This window comes from Procambarus clarkii, chromosome 18 (assembly GCF_040958095.1).
Source record: "Procambarus clarkii isolate CNS0578487 chromosome 18, FALCON_Pclarkii_2.0, whole genome shotgun sequence".
Lineage (NCBI taxonomy): Eukaryota > Metazoa > Arthropoda > Malacostraca > Decapoda > Cambaridae > Procambarus > Procambarus clarkii.
Genome location: NC_091167.1, coordinates 29,605,615 through 29,622,118, shown reverse-complemented (window position 1 = coordinate 29,622,118; position 16,504 = coordinate 29,605,615). Strand labels below are relative to the sequence as shown.

General features: G+C 46.7%; 1 protein-coding gene across 1 annotated transcript; it reads left to right on the top strand.

The window, feature by feature from the left end:
* Nucleotides 1-8,524: 8,524 nt before the first annotated feature.
* Nucleotides 8,525-9,301, top strand: LOC138366049 (50 kDa spicule matrix protein-like). The gene has a single exon (XM_069326774.1). It carries the CDS (start codon nt 8,525-8,527, stop codon nt 9,299-9,301), a length of 777 nt encoding a protein of 258 aa, XP_069182875.1.
* Nucleotides 9,302-16,504: the final 7,203 nt, after the last annotated feature.

The following is a 16,504-nucleotide window of genomic DNA, read 5'->3' as shown; positions in this document are numbered from 1 at the left end:
CTATGTGCTCCACCCTCATTAGGGTAAATGGCCCTCCTAAGAACCCTTGAAAAACAAGAAAATAACTATGAAGCACTAAAAAATACCATTCCTATTATAAAGAGTGAGAGCCAAGCATACATAGGTATCAAAGTCTGCATATAAACACGAACCGAAGCATATATATGTATATATCCACATGTGCTGAATATATGTGACGAATCTTACACATACCAACCACTGAATCTGGCAAAGAGAGCGCAAGCTTATCTTGCAAGCTTACACACATCAGCACAGAGGACAGAGCCTCAGCTTTCTCGACTGACACTTCGCCAAGTTCCCTTCAACCTGCGCGCCTTCCTCCTCCAACTTGACTACAAAATTAGCGTAAACAGCCGTGGCTGGGCTCAGGTGGGCAGTGGTGGTGTGAGGCGTGTTGGCAATGATGATAGGGGGTAGTAATAGTCGTGGTGATGGTGGTGGTGGTGGTAGTGGTGGTAGGGGGGGGGGGGTGGTAGTGGTAGTGGGGGTGGGGTAGTGGTAATGGTGTGGGTGGTGAGAGATGAGGTACAAGAGCATAATGAGGTAAGAGTCACATCCGGTGATCAATACTCACTCGAGGACTGACTCCATATATGACTGTGACCGAGGGCGGGGGAGGGAGGGGAGGAGGGTTATTAGCTGACATCAGCCATGGAGCCATCAAGAGGTGTCAGGAGCCATCAAAAGGTGTCAGGAGCCATCAAGAGGTGTCAGGAGCCATCAAGAGGTGTCAGGAGCCATCAAGAGGTGTCAGGAGCCATCAAGAGGTGTCAGGAGCCATCAAGAGGTGTCAGGAGCCATCAAGAGGTGTCAGGAGCCATCAAGAGGTATCAGGAGCCATCAAGAGGTGTCAGGAGCCATCAAGAGGTGTCAGGAGCCATCAAAAGGTGTCAGGAGCCATCAAGAGGTGTCAGGAGCCATCAAGAGGTGTCAGGAGCCATCAAGAGGTGTCAGGAGCCATCAAGAGGTGTCAGGAGCCATCAAGAGGTGTCAGGAGTCATCAAGAGGTATCAGGAGCCATCAAGAGGTGTCAGGAGCCATCAAGAGGTGTCAGGAGCCATCAAGAGGTGTCAGGATAAAAGAGATTACGACAGGCATCTGTAACGTCTTTGTGCTGGACTATCAACCAAGGGGGGGGGGAAGGGGGGAGGGAAACAGGGGCTTTCCCTCTTTCCTTCCCTCCATCCTTCTCCTTCTCCCCGTCTCTCTTTCTGTCCCAGAAAACATTACAATTTTCTTTATTGTCATAATTATGTACAAATACATTTACGCAGCCCTCGACCCGCCTACATCCGTCACATACCTCCCATCTGTCATCTTGAAGAGATGGGTGAAGACGGCCCCAAGCGTGTGGCCTACAACCTTGGGACGAACAAAATTGAACACCTCATATTTACAACTGTTAATTTCCCAAGGATATATTTACATTTCCTGTCAACATAAATGCCACCAACTGAAGGGTGAGAATATTCAGGTAGTATTTCCATTGAAATAAAATACGACTATAAAATATCATACTACACGAGATACACTTAGACCTGTAAACACTGTAGTGAAAGCACTATAGGACTCGTCCTCTCACTCACTACAACAACCCGCAAACAGCTTCCCTTATTATGATAAACAATAACTAGACTTTCTGTGAACAACCCGTTCTCGCACTTTCGTATAGTCAATATTGACTTATTAAATACGTGCATATGTGACATACTAATTTATTGTGAATATTTTAGTTTACCTTGAAAAGCTTCATAGAAAACACCGACCTTACCTAACTTTAATAGTATGTTAAGATAAGCATCTTATTGCTTCGTAATTACTATTATTACTTAACCTATACCTATAATAGGTTAAGTAATAATTGTAATTACGAAGCAATAAGATGCTTATCTTAACATACTAAGAAGGTTAGGTAAGGTCGGTGTTTTCTATGAAGCTTTTCAAGGTAAACTAAAATATTCACAATAAATTAGTATGTCACATATGCACTTATTTAATAAGTCAATATTGACTGTAAGAAAGTGCGAGAACGGGTTGCTGTGAACAGCTAAATATTCTAATGTAGTTTATGACTCTTAAGTGCAAGTGTGAAGACTTCATTCACTAACATTAACTACAGTGGAGATATTACTAATTCTCGGCTAACGAGGTATGAGGCAACCAGCTCGTCCTCTCAACTCATACGTCTCATTTTCTATGTTACGGTCCCCAACGAATAAAATATGGGATACTATGAAAAGTGGCAGAGCCCAAATATCCACGTTTTCTATGGGTAGGTTAGGTTAGGTTAAGTGGGCGGCTTGGGTTAGTACATTGTACCTCTTTTTATATACATTATGGGAAATTAAGAGAACAGTTTGGAGCAACATCGCTCACTAGGCCTGAACACTACCATCATAGGCACCAGTGACCCCCAGGAGGCCCCAGTGACCCCAGGAGGCACCAGTGACCCCAGGAGGCACCAGTGACCCCAGGAGGCACCAGTGACCCCAGGAGGCCCCAGTGACCCCAGGAGGCAACAGTGACCCCAGGAGGCACCAGTGACCCCAGGAGGCACCAGTGACCCCAGGAGGCACCAGTGACCCCAGGAGGCACCATTGACCCCAGGAGGCACCAGTGACCCCAGGAGGCACCAGTGACCCCAGGAGGCACCATTGACCCCAGGAGGCACCAGTGACCCCAGGAGGCACCAGTGACCCCAGGAGGCACCATTGACCCCAGGAGGCACCAGTGATCCCAGGAGGCACCAGTGATCCCAGGAGGCACCAGTGATCCCAGGAGGCACCAGTGACCCCAGGAGGCACCAGTGACCCCAGGAGGCAACAGTGACCCCAGGAGGCACCAGTGACCCCAGGAGGCAACAGTGACCCCAGGAGGCACCAGTGACCCCAGGAGGCAACAGTGACCCCAGGAGGCACCAGTGACCCCAGGAGGCACCAGTGACCCCAGGAGGCAGCAGTGACCCCAGGAGGCACCAGTGACCCCAGGAGGCAACAGTGACCCCAGGAGGCACCAGTGACCCCAGGAGGCACCAGTGACCCCAGATAACCCCTGTCAACTTAGACAACTGTTATCCTCTACATCAGACCTGCAATCCGACGTTATTTTATAACATGTTATTTTGTTACATGTTATCCTTCAGGTGAGAAAATACCATGTTGCCTAAAATATATATATCCAAGACTACCAGCTATCCTGATAATCATGTACACTACAGCAGGATAGATAACGCTGCCCAATGTTATCTTCAACCCCAGACCTCTCGTGCCCTACCTAGACTTGATCACACAGCCCTCCTGACACTCAGCCGGGGTCGCTACATAACGCAACATCAAGTCTTCAAGCTGCAACATATGTAACCAACCACTGGAACACCTCAGTTCTACATCGCCATGAGCTCCACCCACGCTTCCTCTAGCTGATATATAAATTAGTTGAACGTTTCCATTGCCTGCATAGTTAATCAACGTCTTCCCGTCTCTCAATTGAAAAATAAACGTTTAAACATCATTGAAGTGTTTATAAACATTTGAGGAATTTAAAGACCTTGCCAAGCTTAAAAATCACAGCTTTCGTGGGAACTCAGGTTAAATATTTACTGGTGGTGGCCTCTCTCGTAAAGCCTTCACAAGGTTGTGTATTGTTGGATGTCATATCTGACGTGGGGGTGGTCCAGGCTTCCGAACCACCTTCAACTGCCTTGTTAACACCACACCACCTGGTCAAGACCACACCACCTGGTCAGGACCACACCACCTGGTCAAGACCTCACCACCTGGTCATGACTACACACCACCTCGTCATGACTACACACCACCTGGTCAAGACCACACACCACCTGGTCAAGACCACACCACCTGGTCAAGACCACACACCCCCTGGTCAAGACCACACACCACCTGGTCAAGACCACACACCACCTGGTCAAGACCACACCACCTGGTCAAGACCACACACCACCTGGTCAAGACCACACCACCTGGTCAAGACCACACACCACCTGGTCATGACCACACACCACCTGGTCATGACCACACACCACCTGGTCAAGACCACACACCACCTGGTCAAGACCACACCACCTGGTCAAGACCACACACCACCTGGTCATGACCACACACCACCTGGTCATGACCACACACCAACTGGTCAAGACAACACACCACCTGGTCAAGACCACACACCACCTGGTCATGACCACACACCACCTGGTCAAGACCACACACCACCTGGTCAAGACCACACCACCTGGTCAAGACCACACCACCTGGTCAAGACCTCACCACCTGGTCAAGAACAGGTGGTGTGGTCCTGGAATACTTGGTCGAGACCCACACACCAACTGCCCGAGACCGCACCACTTGGTCATGACCACACCACCTGGTCATGACCACACCACCTGGTCATTACCACACCACCTGGTCATGACCACACCACCTGGTCATGACCACACCACCTGGTCATGACCACACCACCTGGTCATGACCACACCACCTGGTCATGACCACACCACCTGGTCAAGGCCACACCACCTGGTCATGACCACACCACCTGGTCATGACCACACCACCTGGTCAAGGCCACACCACCTGGTCAAGGCCATACACCCGGTGTAAAATCCTTATGCCCTTTATTATTAAGAGAACTGTCTCTCTAAGTACAGCTTTGGACCCCGAGCGGCCCCAACAATTCATTGAATGGAACCAAACAGCAAAGCATCTCTGCATATTTCAAGGTTATCAATTTCTCCAGCTTTGAATGAGGCTGTTATTGTGCAACAGTATTCTACCCTAGAGAGCACTAGAGTCTTGAAGATTATCATCATCACTGGTCTGGCATCTCGTGTTTGAAAGGTTCTTGCTCATTTTCTTGCAGTTGTGACAGCTGCTTTTTAATGTTGATTGTGTTGTTCAAAGTACGGTCTTCCGACACGATTACTTCTATGTCTTTTACGTTGCTTTTTCTTCCTATGGTGTGGTTTGACTTCCTTTTATGAGGTTTCTGTTTTGATGTCTTCGTGTTTACCGTAGTTCAGTTGCTGGATCTTGTCTTCACTTAACATCCATCTGTTTCCCGTGGCCCATTGAAAGACCCGGTTTACATCAGTTCGGAGGTTTGCTGTGTTCTCTATAGTTCATACTCTCATCAAAGTTATCTTTCCATCTGCATAGAATGATACTGCACAAACTGTAGTTTGTGACCTTGTTTATGTCCTATATGGGGACGAGGAAGAGTAATGGAGCAAGCAATCGGTATAGTACGTTGGGTACACACCTTTTCACGATGGATGATTCACATGATTTGCAAAGATGTTTTTTTAATAAATATTACTCTTTGTGTTCTGTTGGTTAGGAATGAAAAGATGCACTTTTCTACATTGTTAATTATTCCTTTTTTCAGCATTTTGTGTGTATTAACACCCTGGTCACATTAGTCTCTAAAGCCTTCACGAAATCTGTGTGCCTTACATTGGCGTTTTGCTAGTCTACCATGGCATCAAATGCCTTGTCATAGTGGTTTAACAATAGTGAGCGGCAGGAGCGGCGGCCTGGTCTAAACCCATGTTGGCCAAGGTTATGTAGACGTTGTAACTTTCTCTGAGATTTTTGTGTGCGATGTTTGTTTTATCGCTCTATAATTTTTGTGCTTCTGGTCTGCAGTGCTCTTTGTGCAGTGGTGTGAGCTGCGATGTGTTCAGTGCCTGGGATGACACCGGTGTCCTCACTCCAAATATATTTAAAGTTTAGCACCTGTGATAGTGTATAATAATGTATATGTATAATAAATATATATAACCTGTGATAATTCATTTTTGGAATTCTTTAAGAATATGGAATTCGTGGAATTAGGTCCCGGTGAGGAGTACACGGGGCTGCTGTCTATGGCTCCCCTCAAGTCCAGTGGGGTTAGGGGGTGACATCTGGTATATGAGCTGAGGTTTGTGTCGCATTTATATTGGACTTGGGTTGTCAGTCCTCAGTGTGTTTAGGATTTACTGAGAAGAATCATACTGTGTCCTCAGTATTTTAATTTATTTGTTGTCGTCAGAGAATATTCCATCTCTCTTATACAAGGGCCCAATGAACAAATCCACAAGGGCCGTGACGAGGCTTCGAACCTACGTCCAAGAGGATCCCAGACGCTGCCTTAATCGACTGAGATACGACATGGGTTACAAAGAATTGCAACCGGAAGTTCTACTGACCTTACTCGGATCCTGCAGCCTCTCAGAGACACAAACGAAGATTTTACACAATTTCCCCATGTATCCGAGTTCTATCAATAACCTGTTCTACCTCTTCGCCCTTACTTCATTTCACACAGAAATCACAACAGCGTGATGCATCAAATGCATGGGGGAACTGTGTAAAATCCTGGTTTGTGTCTCGGAGAGGCTGCAGGATCCGAGTATGGTCAGTAGAACTTCCGGTTGCAATTATTTTTAACTATGTCGTATCTCAGTCGATTAAGGCAGCGTCTGGGATCCTCTCGGACGTAGGTTCGAACCCTCGTCACGGCCCTTGTGGATTCGCTCATTTGATGCATCACGCTATTCTGATTTATGTGTGCAAGGGCCCAATACTAGGTGTGGGTTTTGCTTTGGATTTTGCATAAAAAACATTTCGGGTTCCTCTCCATTTCACTGACAGCCTTATGATCTTATTGTCTTCAGGATTTTAAACGATTTTTTCAGTTCTAAATTTATAGCAACTATTTCATTATAGTCTTTCTTGGTCTTCTCTCAACACTCGCTAATTCCCAATAAAATGGAACACTGGCAAACACACAAAAGTAGTAATATTTTTGAAGAAAAACAAGAGGATAAAGCTTTTAACAAACGCTGACACGCGCCCAAACATACAAGCTTTTGTTAAATTTCCTCACACTGCCCAAAACAGCAGAATGAAACGGATGAAAGTGTGACCTCTCACCCACAGGAAGGCCATAGATGGATGTCAGGGCGAGTGTTAAGTCCGATATCAACAGTCTTTTTATTGAATCTACACGTGAAGCACAAGAGCTTTATTTCAGCAGAGATAAATGTGTTGATTCCAACAAAAGTTTCAGTTAATGTTGTTTCCTGCGAGTCTGTGCCAGGCGTTCAGGCTACGGCTGGCGTCAACTCGGCTCATCGTGAGTGATCTCAGTCTCTTAACCCCCCTCCCCTCCCCCCCATCACATCGTTTCCATAAGGTCCTCGAGGCCTACAATAGGCCCGCCAGACAGCTCAGCGGCACGCATGAGGCTCGCGCGAACCATCCGATTCCTTTTGTCACAATGTCTCTATAGGATTACCGGCCGGGGAGGGAAGGGGAGGGAGAAGGGAGAGGATGAGAGGGCGAGTGTTGGGGAGATGAGCACTCAATACCCGCAGTGACAGCCGCTGGCCTTAGTGTTTGTGAAGGCTGCCGGCGGTGTTGACGCTGGACGTGACGCTGCTCCCTGAGTGGGGATAGTCAGGGAACTGGCTCCTCTTACTGGCCCGGGGGGCTCACCAGCCCCTCTGCGGGCACCAGCACCTCCACCCTCAGCAGCCCTCCGAGGGCACCATAACCTCCACCCTCACCAGCCCTCCGAGGGCACCATAACCTCCACCCTCACCAGCCCCTCTGCGGGCACCAGCACCTCCACCCTCACCAGCCCTCCGAGGGCACCATAACCTCCACCCTCACCAGCCCTCCGAGGGCACCATAACCTCCACCCTCACCAGCCCTCCGAGGGCACCATAACCTCCACCCTCACCAGCCCCTCTGCGGGCACCAGCACCTCCACCCTCACCAGACAAACAAATAACTTTAGTAGGAAAACCATTAAAAGCCATGATACAGATTCGAACCTGCACACGGGGTACACCAGTCATATGTCAATTAAGTCAACGGAATTATATTTTTATCATAACTGACGCGAAGAATGAACGAAGATTCTTATTTATTACCTGAGGGAGGTGTCTCACCTGGTGGTCGAGTTACCTGGGAGACGTGTTACCTGGGAGGTGGTGATGGAGGCGGTAACAGACAAGATGACCACAACCTCAATATTTGAAGAGCCGTCACTGGAGGTATACATGAGGTACGATGTGTTAGTAACACGGGCGACATCTGGCCTGCGAACCGCAGCTATTCTCAGTGGCCGCCACCTTCCTCCCACTCTGTCAAGATAGTGCCCTAACGGGGCACGAGGATTGGTATCTGGGCAGGAGGATGGGTATCTTGGCAAGAGGATGGGTATCTGGCCAGGAGGTTATCTTCTTGAGGTTATCTTGAGATAATTTCGGGGCTTTTTAGTGTCCCCGCAGCCCGGTCCTCGACCAGGCCTCCACCCCCAGGAAGCAGCCCGTGACAGCTGACTAACACCCAGGTACCTATTTTACTGCTAGGTAACAGGGGCATAGGGTGAAAGAAACTCTGCCCATTGTTTCTCGCCGGCGCCTGGGATCGAACCCAGGACCACAGGATCACAAGTCCAGCGTGCTGTCCGCTCGGCCGACCGGCTCCCTAGGAGGATGGGTATCTTGGCAGGAGGAGGGGTCTCTGGCCAGGAGGATGGGTATCTGGGCAGGAGGATGGGTATCTGGGCAGGAGGATGGGTATCTGGGCAGGAGGATGGGTATCTGGGCAGGAGGATGGGTATCTGGCCAGGAGGATGGGTATCTGGCCAGGAGCATGGGTATCTGGCCAGGAGGATGGGGTATCTGGCCAGGAGGATGGGTATCTGGCCAGGAGGATGGGGTATCTGGCCAGGAGGATGGGGTATCTGGCCAGGAGGATGGGGTATCTGGCCAGGAGGATGGGGTATCTGGCCAGGAGGATGGGGTATCTGGCCAGGAGGATGGGTATCTAGCCAGGAGGATGGGGTATCTGGCCAGGAGGATGGGGTATCTGGCCAGGAGGATGGGGTATCTGGCCAGGAGGATGGGGTATCTGGCCAGGAAGATGGGGTATCTGGCCAGGAGGATGGGGTATCTGGCCAGGAGGATGGGGTATCTGGCCAGGAGGATGGGGTATCTGGCCAGGAGGATGGGGTATCTGGCCAGGAGGATGGGGTATCTGGCCAGGAGGATGGGGTATCTGGCCAGGAGGATGGGGTATCTGGCCAGGAGGATGGGGTATCTGGCCAGGAGGATGGGGTATCTGGCCAGGAGGATGGGGTATCTGGCCAGGAGGATGGGTATCTAGCCAGGAGGATGGGTATCTGGCCAGGAGGATGGGGTATCTGGCCAGGAGGATGGGTATCTGGCCAGGAGGATTGGTATATGTACTATGTTGAGTTCAGACCTTAGCGGTGGTGACCTTTAGACATTAGAGCCTCGAGCAGAGGTTAAAGTTCTTCTACACAAAGAAGAACTTTAAAACTTAAAGAACTTAAAGAAGAACTTTTCGTCGCAAACTGTGAGAAAATATTTCCAGGTGATTAACAGGTTTTAATTATGTTTTGTGTTAATCCCAGACTTCGCCAATGGTGGTGAAGTTCTGTTCTTCAAAGGTTTATACATAGCCAAACGGGTTTAAAATGAATGCAGTCATCAGGCCGCTCGTCCGGAGGGCTCGCCAATCCAAGTGGTAAACTGTGTTTCAAACACGGCCGTGACTGCAAACACACAGCCCTCTTGCACAGTCAAACATGTGTCAAGTGATGCTGACAAGCGCGCCCATAAGGCTGTCAACGGCCCCCAGACACCACAGGTGGTTGCTTGAGTATTCCCAGACCAGTACGCTTGCTCGCTCGCATCCTGGAACCGCTAGCAGATGGTTCCCAGAGTGCCATGACTACGTCCCCCCCCCCCACTCACACATGTAAACACACACGTCAGACAAGGTGGAAGCTTGCAGACCTTCGTCCAAGTTCACGTGCTCGTTCGAGTTCACGCTGGTAGCATTTGGGCACGAGGCTGTGTCCCGCGCAGTCTCGCCTCTGATGTAAACACAGGCGAGGGGGGGGGGTGATGATATTGGGGGGGGGGGGGACCTGCAGTGGTGGTGGTTGTTGGGGGGAAAGATAACAATGATGATAGTGATGATGTATGATATTTATTAGATATTATTAGTTTTATTGTAATAATAATATTAAACTAATTGTCTTACAATTACTGTTGTTACTGAGAGAATATCGCTCGCTGGTTCCAGCCGGGGTTGTGGGTCCAGGTCAGTGGTGTGATAAACTACTCTCATCAAGACCTTTTGGGCACTGACCTATTTGAATACTGACTCATATAGGGCTAAAATGAGCTCAACAGTTATGGTCTTAATACGGTCAAGAGGTGTTTGGGTAGTGGCACATGGGGCAGCTGCAATACTTGCTTCTCGACTACAATCGGGTTCGAATACCCGGGCGGGGCAGAAATGGTTGGAAACGTTTCCTATCACCTAATGCCTCTGTTTACCTATCAGTAAATAGGTACCTGGAGTTAGTCAACTGTCGAGGGGTTTTGTCTTGTGAAGGATCAGTAGTTCGACCTCTGCGGGGACCTCCATATATACCTAACATACGCTGCCTCTTCCCGACAATGAATTTTTAAAAATATTACAATTAAAAAAAAACAAATTTCAGTGTTCCGTTTACTAAAGTTCTCCCTCTTAAATTCAATTTTTTCCTTTTCTCTTTTCACGGAATTAGAAAATGCTTTCAGGGGTGAACTAAATAAATTTGGCAGTTCACGAGGAACAATTGAATGATCTTAAAAACAATTACTTTCCACGTGTTATTGCCATATGACTCACATGTGTTGTAATTAACGACGTTCTGTTAATATTAAAATTATGGTTAAATTAGGTAAAGATTCGTTAGTTCCAGTTGATTGTAAGTAGCCACAGGGGGGGGGGGTGAATTGCTCTTTATTACTTAAATGTCACTAATACTAGTGACCGCCATGAGGACAGGAATCCGGCGGCTTGTCAAAGGTCCCCCCATTTGCCTTGATGATCTTTTCCGCCTGTACTTTAAATGTTAACAGAGTTTTGGCCTTTAAGGCTTCGGCGGGTAGGCGGTTCCAGGGGTTTATAACCCTGTGGGTGAAAAAGTATCTCCTGTTCTCAGTCCTACATTGTGACTTGTTGTGACAATTAGACGGTCTGCTGACGGTCTGTGACGGTCTGTGACGGTCTGCTGACGGTCTGTGACGGTCTGTGACGGTCTGCTGACAGACACTAGTTCCACTATGACCTTCCCTAGCGTGTTCATCACCTACTCTGACCTACTAGTGATCCCCCCTACCCCCCCCCCCCAACTGTCACCATTAACAATTACAAATGTTGACCATTACCATTAAGAATTGTTCACCAATTACACATCCTGAAAAACATTATACAGTTAAACGTAAACATTACACATGCCATTACAGATAATATACTGGGCTCCATTTTGACCAACACATGTCGAAGCCAAGCATTCCCAACACCTGCTAAGAGGAGGGGGGACAATGTATTAAACTCACATTACTAATCCATATTTTGGCAACATCTATACATTGGTACACAATCACACTCCCACCCGTCCGTTCATATGCAAATCCAACACCCTCCAAAGACTCTATCCCCCTGGCGTTGAACTGCGCATGACAGCGTTAAGACGCCAGACTGCGCTAATTTGCATATGAATGCTTCACTCAGACTCATATAAAAAAAAATATATATATATATATATATATATATATATATATATATATATATATATATATATATATACTTATATATATATATATATATATATATATATATATATATATATATATATATATATATATATATATATATAAGAGTACGGGTAATTACATTGATATGTTAATATTACAGAACCTCAGATGTAATATCTGGGGGAAGTGTGAGGCAGTTGTATTGTGTAGTTTTATGTAATAATAATTATATAAAATAATAATTATAGATTTTATAATAATCTACAATTTCCTAATTATTTAGGAATGTTTGGTTTTGTCACTTGGCACTAATGATATAAATGATATCAAACAAATACAGAAAACAAAGGTGTAAAAGACCTTCAAACAAGTTAACTCATGATTCATGTCTTGCGCCTGTTACTGTCATGTATATGACGCCAAACTGCGGAGTGACCTAAGTGACATGACAAGCTTGAAGATGAGGAAACCTTCTCACAAAGTTCTCTATAACAAGCTGTTATCCAAATTGTCACAAATTGGTGTTCCAGGTAATGTGTTTGAGTGGATAAAGGTCTAGGCTAGGAGTCACCAGACATTTACGTGTCAACTCATACGAAACCTGTACATCTTTCCTTGATCATTGCGGTTAAGTCTGCACTTATTATAAAGCGATTTACGAGGTTGCAAACTTCACAACTGAAGGATATTCTTATTATAGACAACCCCGTAGTGCTTCGGAACTCATAAACTATTTCATAAATGTAAACAAAGCCGCCATGATTGACGAACGATATACAGGTTCCGTAAGCGGGCGTAAGTACTTGGTAAATCTTGGCGCTGGCTAACAGACAAGACAAAGGGAACAGATCACTTTGATTTAGATCAAAGGTGAACGTTTATCTGAAGCCTCGAGTCTCGTACCGAGACCTTTACTTCACACGTTCGTGAACGGCTTGAACGAGAATATTAATGTCAACATCGGGGTCCGCGAGGCACTCTACTGTTTACAATAACTACCAGTGACTGGGGGATCAACATCAACACATATAAATACGCCGATGATACCAAAACATATTGAAGAAGCGATCTTACATGGAAATTATTAATGAGGGACATAGTCAGACAACATGGCCTGAGCAACGTTGTCTCAGTAGCATAGAGCAACCAACCCGTTCTCGCACTTTCGTATAGTCAATATTGACTTATTAAATACGTGCATATGTGACATACTAAACATACTAGTTTACCTAGAAAAGCTTCATAGAAAACACCGACCTTACCTAACCTTCTTAGTATGTTAAGATAAGCATCTTATTGCTTCATAATTACAATTATTACTTAACCTATTATAGGTATAGGTTATGTAATAATTGTAATTACGAAGCAATAAGATGCTTATCTTAACATACTAAGAAGGTTAGGGAAGGTCGGTGTTTTCTATGAAGCTTTTCAAGGTAAACTAGTATGTTTAGTATGTCACATATGCACGTATTTAATAAGTCAATATTGACTTATTAAATTTGCGAGAACGGGTTGATCACTCACACCTGCAGAATCAGTAATACAATCATGGAAGACACAGGTAATACAGGTGACTTGCAGGGGTGACTTGCGGGGGGGGGGGGAATATACAAGGGGGATGAAAAATGAATGTCGCCGATTTTTTTTCGTGTCTAATCGTCGGCTATATATTATATGCACTCTTTCATTCATTCAGACTGGTCCGTAGACTGATGGGCTCGGGTTTTGCAGGGGTCGGCGTTCGATCCCCGTTGGTGCAAGTCGTTAAGCACCGTTCCTTCACTTTAGTCCGTACTTTACCTTGTTTTTGAGGATAGCGCACTCTTAGTCTGTCTCCTATCCTTTGCCCAAAAGAAGTGCTTCACAAGCCGCTCTTCCCATTCACTCATGTGAACATTCCAGTGCAGGCAGTCAGATGATTCGAATCTTGCAGTGCAGGCAGTAAGATGATTCGAATCTTGCAGTGCAGGCAGTCAGATGATTCGAATCTTGCAGTGCAGGCAGTAAGATGATTCGAATCTTGCAGTGCAGGCAGTAAGATGATTCGAATATTAAGCACCTTTACGAAAATCAGCCGACCATATTTATGTTGTGTGAGCAGTACACAGGTATCACTGATCCCCCCAAACAGCAGTAGAGGTATACACATGTCAGCCATACAACGGTTTAAGACCGAGTTTGTTCTATATATTTTGCAGTATTTTACGGATTGTTCTTTACCTGTTGAGAAGTAATTAGAGGCTGCTGCGCTGTGCAACGTAAATCCCTCACTGTCCTCTCGCTGTGTAGTTAGCTCCGAGTTACAGTCAAGGGCTACGACGCTGCTCAGTCCATAAAGAATGATTATCTAGTTTTTGTTTCATCTTATTAAATCTGTTGAGTATTGAGTCATCAGGTGATGCGAGGCGCCTCTCCCCGGCGGGTCAACCGGTGCCAGAGTCTTGGGTGGCTGATGCTCCTGGGGGCTCATTGTGTAGCGTGGAATATGTCGCTGGGTGAGGGTGGGTGACGGGTGGGTGAGGGGTGGGTGAGGGTGGGTGACGGGTGGGTGAGGGGTGGGTGACGGGTGGGTGACGGGTGGGTGAGGGTGGGTGAGGGTTGGGTGAGGGTTGGGTGAAGGTGCACACAAACACCCGAGGTACACACAAACACCCGGGGGTGTCACACAAACACCCGCCCGGGATCACACAAACACCCACAGTACACACAAACAATATACCATGGGCAGCACATGAGAAGCTGGCAAACATACCAACCTATGTGAGACAAAATTTAGGATATGCAGCACCGGTATGCAATGCACCCATCGTGTATGACAATGAGAAACTTTAACAAACACCAAGATTTCAAGCAAGACCATAATTAAAAGGATAAGGTAAAGGAAATTCAATCTCACGATACTAAAGGAGAGACGAATCAGAGGTGATATGATCACTTCATACAAAATTCTGGGGAAAATAGACAAGGAAAACGCATGGAAAGAAGAAGTTGTGGAAGCCACCTCCACTCACAACTTTAATGCCAGATACGACACGGAACTATAATATCTTCTCCAGATGAACCCCGCTAAGAAACAAGCCAAGGAATTCTGCTTGATCATAGAGTATGTCAGAGCAACATAGTCAGAGCAACATAGTCTGAGCAACGTGACTATGGTGTCTCTGGTTCGACACCCCGTGTTGGGTTAGCCAGGTGTGTTCGTGTGGTCTGGTTGTAGGGTGCGGGTGCTGAAGGATCTGACTGGGAGGTAGAGAGCTAAAAGATAGTACCATGACTGAAGTTCATATGGGAAACAGTATTGGGATTGTGAATGAAAAATCTATGATTGAAATAGAGTTGTTTGAAGTCAATGACTAACTGCAACTTGGCGCCGGTAACCTAAAATGAACCATGAGACAAATGATGCTCTTCTTGTAAAGATGTAAACTAGTGCAGGGATGTGGTGTCCTCTAATGGAGCTCTGAGGGAAGAATTAAGGCGGAGCTTTAGAGCCTCACTAGAGGTAGAGGCAAACAAAGGACTGAAGAAGGAGGGTGAGATGATGACCCTGGACGCTGGCATGGTGTGGCCTTCGACTGTCTCGACCTGACCAAGTATACTGGTGCTGCCTGGTGAACGTACCCGGTACAACCACTCCGCCCTAACCAACCCTGATCTTATCAGCCCCATAAAAAGAGAAATACTGCAAAATTGTAAACGGCGACGATGGAAACACTGCTGATCAACAGCAGCTGAAAGAACAGACTGTCCTAGACCTCCTCTGTGCTGGTTGTCTGCTCTGGAAACTTGGCTACAGCCTCTCAGATACTGAGTCTTGCAAGTTGAAGAGGAAGTTCCTACCAAGAGCCTGGAGAGGAATGACCAACTACAGGGAGGTTGGCCGGGCTCTACACCATGGGAGTGTTCTAGTATTCTGCTTCAGCCCTTCATGTTACACTTTCGCGCGTTGGTTCTGGGCGCTCGTTCGCAATCTTCTGGAAGCTGAAACCTTGTTGACAAAGCTAAATTTGAATCGAGACGCCAAGCAGAACCTTTTTCCTCTAAAATTCAATCTTCGGAGTCTTCATTAGGCTTTTGTTGACACTTCCACGCCAGTGGTTCCTACAACTCTGGAGGATTGGATTCCACTGTCACAACGTCATCAAGTAGATACCACATTTTCTCCTTCGACTGAGCTGAGTGACAGTCTAAGGAGAGCCGCATAAAAGCACTCCAAACATTTAGCCCACTAAAGCTGAGAGGTTTACACGGACCGCCAAGGGTGCCAATATGTGTTCTATTCCTCGGGGTCCTCCCCACCGTTGTGGTGCGCGTGTAGGCACGGAGGGTGGGGCCGCTCTCTCTCTCTCTGGGAAACGGTTGTCACAGGCTCTCTACAAACATTACTGTACTTGTAGACGTTTTCTGTAATACTACAGTGAAACTCTCCTGAACTTTGTTTGAATTGTTATCTTTCCTAATTTGTAGCCAATAGTTCGTTTTTCACAGTGGTAACCAATTGTTTGGTCACACTGGCTTGACCACTGGCTAAGTGTGACCAAATGGCTTGAGCACTGGCTAAGTGTGACCAAATGGCTTGAGCACTGGCTAAGTGTGACCAAATGGCTTGAGCACTGGCTAAGTCACACTGGCTTTGTGATATTTCCACACCATTCCTTACCTTACCCACCAGCGGGCGGAGAGCAGCGCCTTCATGTCCTGCAAAATAGACAATTCGAGATAAGCGTTAAGAACCAGCAATTATAAGAAACACTAACTTATAAGTAACACTTAACTATAAGTAAATCTCGAATTACAACGAGACACAACAATCTAGAAAGTGGAAAAAAAAACTTGGGGAAGAGCAGCATC

Bases quoted from the DNA above. Each gene is read 5' to 3' on its own strand.
- LOC138366049 (XM_069326774.1), top strand. From the start codon at position 8,525: ATGGGTATCTTGGCAGGAGGAGGGGTCTCTGGCCAGGAGGATGGGTAT.